A 16,656-nucleotide genomic window follows, 5' to 3' on the forward strand; every position below is an offset into this window, starting at 1 on the left:
TGCTTCAACATGCTTTCGTTAATAAAATAATGAAAAAAAACACTTTCAAAATGCAGTTGTTTATTTCAACTATCAGCAGGAATATAGACTCTTGCTGAGTTTAGGGACTTGAAATGTATTAATGGATGTTTGTGAGGCATGTCACTTCTCTCATCTCTTTTGCATAGCGCACCAAATACACTGTTTTCTAACCACATCTGGATGGATCCATAACACATTACTATGGGAATATCACTGAATGACAGAGCATGGGGGCGAGTCTTGATTAATCAATCAGATTTTTATTTGGAAATGTTAGGAATATTTTGTTCTGATGCACATGGATCAGATTCAAACTTGGAAGACCGAGATTCAAGTCACTGAAGGCAGACCAGCAGAAAGATAAACATTCTCTGAGGGCAGAGATATGTGCGACAGCTGATGTATTGGTCCAGCGAGTCACTCGTCATTGTCAGAGCGAGTCAGGGTGAGAATGAAGCGTTGAAGAGGGAGCGGAATGAGATCCATGCCAGGCACACCTGTGAGCTCTGGAACTCCACATCATGTTTGCTCTTCACTCGCAGTCACTTAGTAGCCTAGGCCTACTCCCGACCGGTCACGTTGTACAGCACCATTATTTGGCTACTATACCCACCATACGGAGGAGCCCTGCTGATCCGTCTTCTGAACCGTCGCCTGAACGGAAACCCCAACAGATGCTAGCCAGCTAACTAGCTAGTAGTCAGCTAGCCACTGCTAGTGGTCATCAGCCACCTCTAACAGCGCGACTCAAACCAGAGAAAATCAGACTTATTTTTCTCCATATCTCCGGATTCCTACCGCAAGCTCTGAACCTTTTTTTCTTCACCTGGATCATCGCAGCTAGCTTGTGGCCACTCCTGGATAACGACACTGTCCCGAAGCAATAACCAATTAGCCTGGAGCTATTATTGCAAGCCCCATCTCCCGGCTAGCCAAACAGGTCCATCAGCCACTACTTGGGCTACAACACCTCTTTTAGCCAACTGGCTTGGACCCCCGCCGACTCATCACGACTGGAACACCGACATGATTCGCCCGATGGGGTTTTTCTCAACTGGCTCCGCCATCGCTTCGTCCCCTGAAATCCCACCCGCGAGCATGCTAGCCACGGCCTGCTAGCTGTCCAGAGCACATCGGACTGTTAGCTTAAGAGGTCCACCAGACAAATTATTTGGCAACTATACCTATTCTGCCAATTGAACTGGTTTACCACACAGAGCCCTGCAGATCTGTCTGCCGATGTCATAGCACGAGGGGGCCACAACAGACTTTCTTCCGTCACAACATCCTTCCAAGGCCCTTCTGTTAGCTTGCTAGCCCCGGCCCGCAAGCTGCCTGAAGCCACTCACTGGACTCCTATGATCACTCGGCTACGCATGCCTCTCGCTAATGTCAATATGCCTTGTCCATTGCTGTTTTGGTTAGTATTTATTGTCATATTTCACTGTAGAGCCTCTAGCACTGCTCAATACGCCTCATTTAACACTTTAGTTCCACCTACCACACATGCGGTGACATCACCTGGTTTAAATTATATTTCTAGGGACAATATCTCTTTCATCGTCACTCTATGCACAGGTTTACCCTCACTGTATCCACATCCTACCATACCTTTGTCTGTACATTATGTCTTGAATCTATTCTACAGTGCCCAGAAATCTGCTACTTTCACTCTCTGATCTGAACGTACTAGATGAACAGTCATTTTAGCCTTTAGCCGTACCCTTATCATACTCCGCCTTTGTTCCTCTGGTGATGTGGAGGTTAATCCAAGCCCTGCAGTGCCTAGCTCCACTCCCATTCCCCAGGCGCAATCATTTGCTGACTTCTGTAACCAAAATGCCTTAGTTTCATGCATATTAACATTAGAAGCCTCCTCCCTAAGTTTGTTTTATTCACTGCCCTAAGCACACTCTGCCAACCCGGATGTCCTAGCCGTGTCTGAACCCTGGCTCAGGAAGACCACCAAAAACCATGAAATGTACATCCCTAACTATAACATTTTCCGACAAGAGAGAACTGCCAGAGGGGGCGGTGATGCAATCTACTGCAGAGATACCCTGCAGAGTTCTGTCTTACTATCCAGGTCTGTACCCAAACAATTTGAGCTTCTGCTTTTAAAAATCCACCTTTCCAGAAACAAGTCTCTCACCGTTGCCACTTGCTATAGACCACCCTCTGCCTCCAGCTGTGGCCTGGACACTGTATGTGAACTGATTGCCCCCCATCTATCTTCAGAGCTAGTGCTTCTAGGTGACCTAAACTGGGACATGCTTAACACCCCGGCCATCCTACAATCTAAGCTTGATGCCCTCAATCTCTCACAAATTATCAATGAACCCACCAGGTACAACACCAAATTGGTAAACATGGGCACACTCATAGATATCATCATAACCAACTTGCCCTCCAAATACACCTGTTTTCAACCAAGATCTCAGAGATCACTGCCTCATTGACTGCATCCGTAATGGGTCTCCAGTCAAACGACCACCCCTCATCACTGTCAAACGCTCCCTAAAACACTTCAGCGTGCAGGCCTTCCTAATCGACCTGGCCCGGGTATCCTGGAAGGATATTGACCTCATCCCGTCAGTAGAGGATGCCTGGTCATTCTTTAAAAGTGCCTTCCTCACCATCTTAAATAAAGCATGCTCCTTTCAAAAAATGTAGAACAGGAACAAGTATAGCCCTTGGTTCTCTCCAGACCTGAATGCCCTTGACCAGCACAAGCACATCCTGTGGCATTGTGCATTAGCATTGAATAGCCTGATAGCATCGAATGATAGCATCGAATTAGCATGATATGCAACTTTTCAGGGAAGTCAGGAACAAATATACACAGGCAGTTAGGAAAGCTAAGGCTAACTTTTTCAAGCAGAAATTTGCATCCTGTAGCACAAACTCAAAGTTCTGGGACACTGTAAAGTCCATGGAGAATATGAGCACCTCCTCCCAGCTGCCCACTGCACTGAGGCTAGGAAACACTGTCACCACCGATAAATCCACTATAATTGAGCATTTCAAAAGGCATTTTTGTACGGCTGACCATGCTTTCCACCTGGCTACCCTTACCCCGGTCAACAGCCCTGCACTCCCCACAGCATCTCACCCAAGCGGCCCCATTTCCCCTTCACCCAAATCCAGATAGCTGATGTTCAGCCGAGCTAGACAATCTGGACCCTCTCTTTTTAAAATTATCTGCCGAAATTGTTGCAACCCCTACTACTAGCCTGTTCAACCTCTCATTCGTATCGTCTGAGATTCCCAAAACTCATCCAGAACGTCACAAGCCACCTGGTGTTCATCATTCCCAAGTTCTTCCATGTCACTCCTCTCCTCTGCACAATCTACTAGCTTCCAATCAAAGCTTGCATCCACTACAAGACCACTGTACTTGCCTATGGAGCAGCAAGAGGAACTGCCCCACCCTACCTTCATGCTATGCTCAAACCGTACACCCCAACCTGAGTACTCCGTTCTGCCACTTCTGGTCTCTTGGCTCTCCCAACCATACTAAGCCCAGTGAAAACAATTTTCTGTCCGTGCACCCCAATGATGGAACCAGCTTCCCCCTGAAGCTAGGACAGCAGAGTCCCTGCCCATCTTCCGAAAACCAACATCTTCAAATAGTATTTTAAATAAACCCACAGCTGAGAGCTGCTTTATTTAAGAAAAATGTACTTAGACTAACCACGTTTCCATCCACAGTTTTTATGTCAGTAAAGTCATACCATATAAAAAACAATCACCACAGCTGTGATGAAAACAGGCAGGTCTTCAGCAGAAATCGGGTCTTCTCCATGTTCGGGCGCCGCTCAGCGGTCTCTAGCTATCATCGATCCACTTTTAATTTTCCATGTGTTTTGTCTTGTTTTTCCTCACACCTGGTTTCAATTCCCTCCAACATTTGTTGTGTATTTAACCCTCTGCTCTCCCCATGTCTTTGTGTAGGATTGTTTATTGTAAGTGCTTGTGCACGTGTTGTTCGGTGCGTGACAGGTTTTTGTACCCAACTATTCTTGTTATTTTTATGCCGTGGGTTTTGCTATTAAACTGCTCTGGCTATTACCAAGTTCTGCTCTCATGCGTCTGACTTCCCCCTGCCACTGATTTACGCACCCCTTACACTTGGAGTCACACAATGATATGGTGTGTGGTCCTCCCACTACGACTTGGAAAGCAAGCAGTTTATTAGGCTACAGATGAAATAAGATGAACTCCACAGGATGGTGAAGTGCGCTTTGATCTTGATGCTCCTTTCCAATAAATATTGAGGGTCTTATTCTGCTGACATGATAGATTATTGACTGCCATTTGACAAATAAAAAATATTCTCGCTCTAATCGACAATAATTTCATCATACCAAGCTGTTGGCTGTTGGCTAGAGCATATATACCAAGACCAGACAGAGTAGGCACGTGTTATTTAGGGCGGCAGGGTAGCATAGTGGTTAGAGCGTTGGACTAGTAACCAAATCCTCGAGCTGACAAGGTACAAATCTGTCGTTTTGCACCTGAACAGGCAGTTAACCCACTGTTCCTAGACAGTCATTGAAAATAAGAATTTGTTCTAACTGACTTGCCTAGTTAACTAAAGGTAAATACAAATTAAAGGCAAAAGTTGTTGCGACAAAACTATTGTTAGAGTTAAAAATGAGATGGAAAACTATTGAAATTTAGATTTTTATTCGGAACATGAAAACTTACAGTGGGGCAAAAAAGTATTTAGTCACCCACTTAAAAAGATGAGAGAGGCGTGTCATTTTCATCATAGGTACACTTCTATGACAGACAAAATGAGAAATAAAATCCAGAAAATCACATTGTAGGATTTTAAATTGATTTACTTGCAAATTATGGTGGAAAATAAGTATTTGGTCACCTACAAACAAGCAAGACCTGTAACTTCTTCTTTAAGAGGCTCCTCTGTCCTCCACTCGTTACCTGTATTAATGGCACCTGTTTGAACTTGTTATCAGTATAAAAGACACCTGTCCACAACCTCAAACAGTCACACTCCAAACTCCACTATGGCCAAGACCAAAGAGCTGTCAAAGGACACCAGAGACAAAATTGTAGACCTGCACCAGGCTGGGAAGACTGAATCTGCAATAGGTAAACAGCTTGGTTTGTAGAAATCAACTGTGGGAGCTATTATTAGGAAATGGAAGATATACAAGACCACTGATAATCTTCCTCGATCTGGGGCTCCACGCAAGATCTCACCCCGTGGGGTCAAAATGATCACAAGAACGGTGAGCAAAAATCCCAGAACCACACGGGGGGACCTAGTGAATGACCTGTAGAGAGCTGGGACCAAAGTAACAAAGCCTACCATCAGTAACACACTACGCCGCCAGGGACTCAAATCCTGCAGTGCCAGACGTGTCTGAAGTATGCTAGAGAGCATTTGGATGATCCAGAAGAAGATTGGGAGAATGTCATATGGTCAGATGAAACCAAAATATAACTTTTTGGTAAAAACTCAACTCGTCGTGTTTAGAGGACAAAGAATGCTGAGTTGCATCCAAAGAACACCATACCTACTGTGAAGCATGGGGGTGGAAACATCATGCTTTGGGGCTGTTTTTCTGCAAAGGGACCAGGACGACTGATCCGTGTAAAGGAAATAATGAATGGGGCCATGTATCGTGAGATTTTGAGTGAAAACCTCCTTCCATCAGCAAGGGCATTGAAGATGAAACGTGGCTGGGTCTTTCAGCATGACATTGATCCCAAACACACCGCCCAGGCAACGAAGGAGTGGCTTCGTAAGAAGCATTTCAAGGTCCTGGAGTGGCCTAGCCAGTCTCCAGATCTCAACCCCATAGAAAATCTTTGGAGACAGTTGAAAGTCCATGTTGCCCAGCAACAGCCCCAAAACATCACTGCTCTAGAGGAGATCTGCATGGAGGAATGGGCCAAAATACCAGCAACAGTGTGTGAAAACCTTGTGAAGACTTACAGAAAACGTTTGACCTCTGTCATTGCCAACGAAGGGTATATAACAAAGTATTGAGATAAACTTTTGTTATTGACCAAATACTTATTTTCCACCATAATTTGCAAATAAATCCATTAAAAGTCCAACAATGTGATTTTCTGGAATTTTTTGTGTGTACCTATGATGAAAATTACAGGCCTCTCTCATCTTTCTAAGTGGGAGAACTTGCACAATTCGTGGCTGACTCAATACTTTTTTGCCCCACAGTGAATAATTGCATTTTGTGTGCACTACATCATCACGCACTGATTTTTATCCACAAGAAAATCAATTTGGTGGAAATACATCACGAGTGGGAACATTTTCATATTTTCTTCATGAGGATTCTAGAGTATTCACATTAAAATCTGTCCCAATTGGATGGAAGCCTAGATATGTGGTTGTCCCACCTAGACATCTTAGGATAAATGCACAAAGTGTATGTCGCTCTGGACAATGACCAAAATGTTAAATGTAAATGTGCATTATGGCCGGACAAAAATATAATTCGTAAAGGTTTTGTCGAAGGTATTGAGATTACTCAAAACAAGTATAAATTCAATGTGTGCATGTGTCTGTGTTTATTTGCGTGTATGCGTGTGCCTGTGTGTGTATGCTGACCTGCGTAGCCCTCCACCATGGTGATTCTGAAGTAACCACGGAACGCAGACACTGATGTGAGGGTGTAGGTCAGGAAGTTGTTAGGGGGAGAGTCCTCATCTGTTGCCTGAGAGAGAAAGATAGTGATTACAAGTTATTATTTTTAGAATTTTGTTATTACAATGTATTTAACTCAAGTGCAGTTGTAACATTGATGTGTTGGCAATATTTACTCAATGTTTGTCATGCCAATAAAGCCGTTTCTATTTAAATTTGACAGGGGGAAAAGAGAGGGGGGATAGAGGAAGAGGAGCGGTGGAGAGGAGAGGGCGAGGGGGAGGGGGTTTGGAGAGGGAGGTAGAGAAAGAGTGAGTGAGTGAGTGAGTGAGTGAGTGAGTGAGTGAGTGAGTGAGTGAGTGAGTGAGTGAGTGAGTGAGTGAGTGAGTGAGTGAGTGAGCGATAAAATTATTACACTTGAATGAGACAGACAATGTTTGTAGGAGTTTGGATGCACAGATGGTACAGTATCAGTGTTACAGTGTTAAAGCCTGTGGATAAGACAGCAGGCTGTCAGTAGTGTGTTATTGGGTAGATTAGAATTTAGGCTCATTATTAGCATACCAGTGTTAAAGATGAACTCTCAAACTTTGTATAATTTCAGCCAGTAGTTTTGAGAGTGGTGCTCACAAGCCAAAAGTGGTCCCTGTTTTATGTGTACTATGCCATCAAATTGTATACTACGTCATCAACTTTTTGGGGTGCAATTCGCATGATATGTTACGAATCCAATCTGAACTATACGTTACGTTGTTCTTAAGATCCTGGACTGCATATTTAATATTGAATGAACACCAGCGAAGCAGCAGAGCAAACAGGGAACAGCCAGAATTGTGAATGTCCCATGCCAATGTGTGTGTGTATCTCTATCCTCTCTCTCTCTCTCTCTCTCTCTCTCTCTCTCTCTCCAATTCTATATTAATCCAAACAACAATAACACTCAGAACTACAGCTGGAATGGATATAATATTAATCCTGAGGCATTAACAGTCATTGGAACTTCCTAGGGCCCATCTCTATACCTCTTAATCTAACTTGCTCACCTTCGCACCTCTCTCTCGCTCTCTCTTGCTCACTCTCTCTTCAAATACTTTATGATAAGGCATAACCATCCAACCAACTGAGAGGGGTGAAAGATAAACAAAGAGAGGAGGAGGAGGAAAAGAGAGGGAGAGGAAAGGAGAGACGGAAGCAGGGAAACAGAGACTCTGGGAGGCAAAGAAAATGCATTATTTGTACTGAGAAAGGGATGCTGTGTGTGGGGCTGAAAGGGAGAAAATATTTTGTGTGCTTTGTGTCACAGTATCCCCTTCCCGATCATCTCTCACTCCTTTCCTTTTGGGTTCACAGTACCGCTTACTCTCTCTCTCTTAGATTCAGGGTTTTCAGAGGTTTGGGGGTCTGGTCATTGGCAAATCCATAATCGCTGACACGCACAATTTCCACTTGCTGGCTTCCTTATTTCTCTCAGGCATCATATTAATAGCAAGTGTTTAAGGTTAGTTCCGTCTAATCAAATACAGCAAATAGACCGTTCAGTCTCAGCTCACATACACATTCCCGCACGTGCACACACACACACACACACACACACACACACACACACACACACACACACACACACACACACACACACACACACACACACACACACACACACACACACACACACACACACACACAGGGCAAATAAAGCACGGCGGGAGACCCTGAAACATGCTGAGCTGTGCCAAGTCCCAAATGCCATCCTACTCCCTATTTAGTGCACTACTTTTAACCAAGGTCAAAAGTAGTGCACTAAATAGGGAATAGGATGACCCAAAGGTAAAGCACTAAATGGGGAATAGGCTGAAAATGTACACTCGAATTTGAGCTCAGGTACATCCTGTTTCCATTGATCATCCATGAGATGTTTCTACAACTCAATTAGAGTCCACCTTGAGTAAATTCAAATGATTGGACATGATTTGAAAAGGCACACACCAGTCTATATTAGGTCCCACAGTTCAATTAAGAGTGCATGTCAGAGCAAAAACCAAGCCATGAGGTCTAAGGAATTGTCCGTAGAGCTCCGAGACAGGATTGTGTCGGGGTACAAATCTGGGGAATGTTACAAAATATGTTTGCAGCATTGAAGGTCCCTAAGAACACAGTGGCCTCCATCATTCTTAAATGAAAGAAGTTTGGCACCACCAAGCTGGCTGCCCGGCCAAACTGAGCAATCGGGGGAGAAGGGCCTTGGTCAGGGAGGTGACCAAAAATTTGATGGCCACTCTGACAGAGCTCTAGAGTTCCTCTGTGGAGATGGGAGAACCTTCCAGAAGGACTACCATCTCTGCAGGATTCCAACAATCAGGCCTTTATGGTAGTGTGGCCAGACGGAAGCCACTCCTTAGTAAAAGGTGCATGACAGCATGCTTGGAGTTTGCCAAAAGGCACCTAAAGGACTCTCAGACCACGAGAAACAAGATTCTCTGGTCTGATGAAACCAAGATCGAACTCTTTGGCCTGAATGCCAAGAGCCACATCTGGAGGAAACCGGGAACAATCCCTACGGTGAAGCATGGTGGTGGCAGCATCATGCTGTGGGATGTGGGATACTCCAGAGTGCTCAGGACCTTGGACTGGGGCGAAGGTTCACCTTCCAACAGGACAACGACCCTAAGCACACAGCCAAGACAACACAGAAGTCTCTGAATGTCCTTGAGTGGCCCAGCCAGAGCCCGGAATTGAACCCAATCGAACATCTCTGGAGAGAACTGAAAATTGCTGTGCAGCATCGCTCCCCATCCAACCTGACAGAGCTTAAGGAACTGCAGAAAAGAATGGGAAAAACTTCCATACAGATGTGCCAAACTTGCAGCGTCATACCCAAGTATACTCAATGCAGTAATCGCTGCCAAAGGTGCTTCAAGAAAGTACTGAGTAAAGTGTCTGAATACTTCCAGTGGTTGCTCCTATAAAAGTTTTGCGATTATGCTGTGGTATTTAGAGGTAATTTGTGGTTTAGTACTGTACCCTGCGTCACCACTTAATTGCTACAGACCAGGGCAAGGGGGAGTTAGAGCACTGACAGCCCCTGGGCGGCACAGTATTACTTACTAAAACTGTTGTTACACTGTTGTTACACTAGTTTTTATTATTTAATTGTGTTAGGATTATTTTGCTCTAGTGTAGCCCACTCCTGATCCATCACATTGTACAGCGCCTGAATGGTGCATCGGTCTAAGACACTGCATAGCCGTACAAGCAGTGTTGCTACAGATGCTGGTTCAATACCTGTGCTGGCCTTAACTGGGAGACCCCTGAGATGACTGTAGGTTTTGTTTTCTCCCCCTCTAAAAATATAAATAAAGAATTTGAAATAACAAACTAGCTTTATTTACAAATTAGTAACAATGTCTTACTCCATGTTCAAGAATTACCCTTTTCTCGCTCATTTTACGTGATTTGAAAACAAAAACATCTCCAAAAAATTATTTTTTACACAAAGCGATTATTATTATTTTTCTTGTTAATTTAGAATTATATAAAAGCCCCTTGGATATTCTCACAGATATGTTATTAACCCTGTTATTAGCAGGAGATTATATATTGGTCATATTGGTCATGGCTCCCGAGTGGCGCACAATGGGATTGCCTTGCAGTTCTCCAGCTGTTTCCACTGAAAGCGCGTGAGGTTCAAGGCACGAGAGTAGGGGGCATGGGATGGGCCGCAGAGCCGCGCACAGAAGACGGGACCTAGCCCATGGGGAAGGGAGGAGGCGGAAGGGAAAGGGGGGGGGTCCCCCGCCACACTGGGTAGCACAGAGCAACACTTTAAGGGGAATTGCACTAATAAAATGCTGACGAGGGAAACATTCCCACTGTTCTTAGTGCCAGTCTGCACATTCAAACTAAAACAATGTAACTAAGAGAGGCATCTTTCCGCTTTCGTTAATAAAATAATTATAAAAGTAGTCTTTCAAAATGCCGATGTTTATTTAGTTAAGGATCCATAACAAATTACGATGGAATAATTTTGATTCAATTTTTTTTATTTAATTAGGCAAGTCAGTTAAGAACAAATTCTTATTTTACAATGATGGCCTAGGAACAGTAGGTTAACTGCCTTGTTCAGGGGCAGAACAAAAGTTTTTTACCTTGTCAGCTCGGGGATTCGATCTTAGCAACCTTTCGGTTATTGGCCCAACTTTCTAACCACTTGGCTACCTGCCGCCCCAAATCACTGAATTACAGAAATATCCTCCAATCCTCTGTATGTAATTATTGACGGAGAGTCATGTCATATTTTTTTATATACTGTAGGCAACTTGAATCTCACTTGTGTTGAGTAAAATGCTGTTAAAAGTGCTTTAGGTCTTAATTATTTAAAGAGTATTTTGAAGTCAGAAGCAATAATATTTGAAGCAATAGCCTACAACTATTTAGCACCGTTTTGACACAGCTCTGAGACAAGCATGGTGACGGGTCTTGATAAATCAATTACATTTTTATTTTGACCGAATCTCCGTTTGGGTATTGGTTTGACTACAATTATACAATTAGAATAGAAACACCATAATATTAATACAATTAATGAGCAACATTTCTTAAAATTGTCCCATCTACTATGTTCTTACAAAAATGTTTTTTTTTCAATTATCTAGTACAGACACTATTGAAGACTATCAAATGCTTCTCAAAGATGCTCTCTGGTGGTCAAACTAGCACTAACTAGCATTAATGGTACCAGTGGTTAGCACTTAAATAATGTGCAATAGGATTCCGCGGCACCACGCAAGCTCCAGTGCCGCAAACTACAACTTTTAAAGGACAAACTGTGATATTTCCGGATTTTATTTGTAATAAATTAGCAAAAATGTCTGAAAACCTGTTTTTGCTTTGTCATTATGGGGAATTGTATGTAGATTGATGAGGGAAAACAACTATGTGATCAATTTTAGGTTAAGGCATAACAAAATGTAGATAAAGTTAAGGGTTCTGAATATTTTCCGAAGGCACAGTATGTGTGCATGGACACATGCGCACACACACACGCGCATGCACACACACATAGACAAGCTCCACTTAAACTGTGTATCTGAAATCGAAGAGGGCAATCGGCTTGGGTAAAAATGAAGAGAAAAATTACATCAAAGCAAAAGTCAACTTGATATGGGTCTCAGGGTGTATCCTTTGTGTCACAACTTAGACCTCCCCCTCCTCATCCTGCCCTTGTGTGTGTGTGTGTTTATGTCTATCTGTCTATCTATGTGTGTGTGTCCGTGTGTGCTTGTGTCCATCTGTCTATGTGTGTCTGTGTGGTTTTATGTGTGTGTCTTCACCTACCCTGACTCGGGCCACCTGTTGCGCGGCCTGTTCGTTCTCTCTCAGTGAGCCCATGTAGGCCTCCTTCTGGAAAAGGGGTGTGTTGTCATTGACATCCAGAACGTTGACCCACAGCCTGCCCGTGGTCTCCTCTCCACCCCCGTCCCGGGCCAGCACGGTCAGAGTGAATCGACGCATCAGCTCATAGTCCAGATTGCCCCACAGATGCACCCAGCCTGTCTCAGGGTCCAATGAAAACCTGGGGGAGAGGCATGTGACAGGACAATAACAATACACAGCATTCAACAAATTAGACTTATTTAAATTAACCTGTTAGTCCTATAGGGGCAGTATTTCATTTTTGGATAAAAAGACGTGCCCGTTTTAAGCGCAATATTTTGTCACGAAAAGATGCTCGAATATGCTTGGAATTGATAGCTTTGGAAAGAAGACAGTCTTACGTTTCCAGAAATGCAAAGATTTTCACTGTGAGTCCCTTAGAACAAATGTTTCGGGCAAAACCAAGATGTATGACCGACCAGGAAATGCACAGGATTTCTGAGGCTACGTTTTCCATGATCGCCTTATATGGCTGTGAATGCGACAGGAATGAACGGACTCTTTCTCTTGTTTCCCCAAGGTCTCTGCAGCATTGTGACGTATTTGTAGGCATATCATTGGAAGATTGACCATAAGAGACTACATTTACCAGGTGTCCCGCTAGGTGTCTGCGTGGCAATTGGTGCGCAAAAGTCAGGTCCCGGTATTTTTCCATTCAAATCTCAGAACAAACCAGGCTACAAGGACGATGCTTTCAATGGAGAGAAATATGACAAACCACCTTCAGGATTGATTCAAACAACGTTTTCCATGTTTCAGTCGATATTATGGAGTTAATTCGGAAAAAAGTTTGACATGTAGGTGACTGAATTTTCGGTTAGTTTCGGTAGCCATATGCATAGTAACAAAAGGGAACGATGTGTCCTACACAAGAATCTTTCAGGAAAAACTGGACATCTGCTATGTAACAGAGTCTCCTCATTGAAACATCTGAAGTTCTTCAAAGGTAAATTATTTTATTTGATTCCTTGGCTGGTTTTTGTGAATATGTTGCGTGCTAAATGCTAATGCTAACGCTAAGCTAGCTATCACCACTCTTACACAAATTAGTGATTTTCTCTGGTTCTAAAGCATATTTTGAAAATCTGAGACGACAGGATTGTTAAGAAAAGGATAAGCTTGAGAACAGGCATATTTATTTCGTTTCATTTGCGATTTTTAAAAATCGCTAACGTTGCGTTATGCTAATGAGCTTGAGGCTGTAGTAACGATACCGCATGCGGGATGGGGCGGACTAAGAGGTTAAAATACTATTCAATCATGCCCTTTGATAAAAGGTAGGAGAGTTCATTTATATGGTATCTCAGTCTGTGTATTTAGGTGTGTCTTACTGTTCAGGCTCATCACTGAAGTAATACCGCACTGTCCCAAACGTGCCAAAGTCACCGTCTATAGCCTGAGGAGAGGGAAGAAAGTGATATTATTCAATGTTTGTATGCATGTATGCAGATTGAAGTGAGAGGAGAAGGGAAAGGCACCAGCAGTCTTTGGGTGACAGTGACACACACAGGGACACATGACAGACCAAGGAACACATTTAAGCATAACACCCCACTGGATATTCAATGGATGGTCCTACAGTACACCCCCTAAAAACGCTAAGGCTGAATCCCAAATGACACCCAATTTCCTACATAGCGCTGTGTGAATAGGGTGCCATTTGACTGTGACGTTGGATTCCCTCAAAACAAGTAGAAGAACAAGAAATAAGTTGCAAATCAAATCACCACTATGCAAGTAGGGTGTTTACACTTTCTGGTGAAGCAACTGTGAATGCAAAAAAATATACATAACTTGGTATATAGCTGAGGGATGTGACCAAGAAATGTTACCTCTCTCCAATTCAGATTCACTGACAGTCCATGACATCCACATGCTAGTTAAAAAATATTTGGAAGCTATACATAGTTTCTTTGCATTATTTTTGTTTGTAAACAATTTAGTAATAAAATATATTTTTGGGCAATAGGCCATTTCGTGAAATAGTCCATGGCCGTCAGCACCCAGCGGTTTCCACTGTCTGTGGTGGGGAACGGCCCAACTACATCCACTCCCACCCTCTCCATGGGTGCCCCCACTGGGAACTGTTGAAGCTGAGCATGAGAGTGGCCTGGGGGGCCCTTTCTCGCTGTGCAGTTGTCACAGCGGCGACAAAAGTCCTCCACATCCCTCTTGTGCTGCCACCAGTAAAAGCCCTGACGGAGGCGGCGGAGTGTTTTTGTGACCCCAAAGTGTCCAGTCTCCACCCCCCCATGAGTACACTGGAGCACAGCCTCCCGCAATGCTTTTGGGACCACCAACTGCCATCTCTCCTCTCCCATAACTGACTCCTTCCATGTCCGCTGTAGCACGCCACCAGCCAGCTGCAGTCTCTCAAACTTTGACCACAACCCTTTGGTCGCGAGTGAGAGCGCTGTCACCTCTTCCCATGGTGGCCTCATCTGCGCCTCTACCCACAGTAGCACTGGCTGTAGGTCTGTGTCCCGTCCCTGCTGCTGCCCCCATTCAGCCACGTCGACAGTCTGCAGCTCACAGCAGACAGGGCCGCTCGCCCGACACACTGTGGCACAGACCCCCTCTGCACACAGCTCTCTCTCCCGTCACTCTCTCCGCTCACAGTGGCGGCAGCCGTCTGCAGTACAGGGCCGACGGGACGTGGCGTCGGCGTTGGAGTGGCGTGCCCCTGCCCTGTGCACCACTGCGAAGTCATACGGCTGAAGCTCCTCCAACCAGCGTGCCACCTGCCCCTCTGGCTCTCTGAACGACATGAGCCACTGGAGAGCAGAGTGGTCAGTCCTTACAGTAAAGGGCAGGCCACCCAGGTAGTACTTGAAGTGTTTGATGGAAGCCACAACAGCCAAGAGCTCCCGCCGGGTTTGTTTGTCAAATGTTTTTTCTGAAGTACGCCACCACTCTCTCCCCCTCTGGCCCCACCTAGGCCAGCACCCCACCCATGCCCACATTGCTCGCGTTTGTGTCCAGGATAAGCGGCAAGGTGACGTCAGGGGGGGCGAGCACGGGGGCCTCGATCAGTGCACGTTTCAGGGTGTTGAACGCCTCCTCACACTCCACTGTCCAAGTGAAAGCCTTGTCCTTCGGCAGCAGGCGGTTCAGGGGAGCAGTGAGAAGCCCCGTACAAACCTCCTGTAGTACGAGGCAAGGCCCAGGAAGCTCTTTAGCTGACGCTGGTCGGTGGGTGTGGGCCAGTCTCTGACAGCCCCCACCATGTCCTCCATGGTGCTGATCCCCTCCTTCCCCACTCGGTGACCCAAAAAGGACACCTCTCTCCTCATGAAGTGGCACTTCTCGGGGTGGAGCTTCAGACCTGCGGCAGCCACCCTCTCCAGCACACGCCGTAGCGCCCCCAGGGCTGCCATGGGCCAGGATGTCGTCGAGGTATACCAGACACTGCTGTCGGGGGATGCCATCCAGCACCCTGTCCATCAAATGCTCAAAAGTAACTGGGGCGTTGCACAGGCTGAAGCACAGGACCTTGAACTGCCAGTGTCCTCTGTTAGTGGAGAATGCAGCTTTGGCTCTGGCCTCTGGGGAGAGGGGTACCTGCCAGTAGCCACTGCGGAGGTCTAGTGAGGAAAACCAGGAGGATCCCCTAAACCAGGTCCAGCAACTCATCGATATGTGGTATGGGGTATGAGTTCTTCTTGGTTACCTCATTCAGCCACCTGTAGTCCGCACAGAACCTCAGCTTGCCACCCTTCTTCGGAACCATGACGACTGGCGCCGCCCAGGGGCTGTCTGAGGGCTCAATGAAGTCTGCCCGCTGCATCTCCAACACAGCCTTGTCTGCCGCCTCCTGGCATGCCAGCGGGATACGGCGGGGACGCATCTTGATGGGTCGAGCATCACCTGTGTTGATCTCATGCTGCACCAGATGAGTCTTCCTCACTCAGCGCAAAGCTGTCTCTGAATTCAAACAGCAACTGCCACCACCGTTCCTGCTTCTCGGGGTCAAGACCAACACAGTTCCTCCCCCATATCTCCCTCACTGCAGACAGTGTCCTCTCCTCTCCCATCTGGGGTAGCTGGGCTGGGAGGGGTGCGGCCCGGGCTCACAGAGGGCTGTGTCATGGAGGTAGCTGGGGGAATGTAACACACAGCCGTAGGTGACAGGGGGGCTGGGGGAAAGTCACACACAGATGTGGGGGAGCCATGAGTCTCTGCTGCTTTAACTGTTGGAGTAAAGGGTTTGTTGGGTTGCGTGAATGTGACATTAGGGGGGGCCATGTTGACTGCCGGCCCTCCCTGGAAGCTCAGTGGGCCCCCATTTAGGTATAACTGGCAGCCTGTGCTCGTAAGAAAGTCCAACCCCAGTATACAAGGGTCCTGCACAGCCTCCACCCACACAGGATGACGCACAGACCTGCCCCCTACTGTCAGAGTAATCCCTTCCCTTTCATGGGTGCCAGCTCACCTGTGACTGTGCGGAGCTGCATAGTTGTGGGCTCACACTGAGTCCAACCTGGCACAATATCTGGCCTCACCAGGGTTACTGTGGATCCAGTGTCCACCAGGGCAGAGCAGGGCACCCCCTCCACAGTGAC

General features: G+C 45.8%; 1 protein-coding gene across 1 annotated transcript in view; it reads right to left on the reverse strand.

The window, feature by feature from the left end:
• LOC115107209 (cadherin-23-like) overlaps positions 1-16,656 on the reverse strand; it is a 578,454-nt gene that overhangs the window by 241,402 nt on the left and 320,396 nt on the right. The window contains exons 14-16 of the mRNA XM_065008058.1: positions 13,426-13,490; positions 11,996-12,233; positions 6,629-6,734 (exon numbers count right to left, since the gene is read on the reverse strand). Coding sequence (XP_064864130.1) covers positions 6,629-6,734; positions 11,996-12,233; positions 13,426-13,490 — 409 coding nt within the window. The remainder of the gene's footprint in view (positions 1-6,628; positions 6,735-11,995; positions 12,234-13,425; positions 13,491-16,656) is intronic.

Source organism: Oncorhynchus nerka, linkage group LG23 (assembly GCF_034236695.1).
Source record: "Oncorhynchus nerka isolate Pitt River linkage group LG23, Oner_Uvic_2.0, whole genome shotgun sequence".
NCBI lineage: Eukaryota > Metazoa > Chordata > Actinopteri > Salmoniformes > Salmonidae > Oncorhynchus > Oncorhynchus nerka.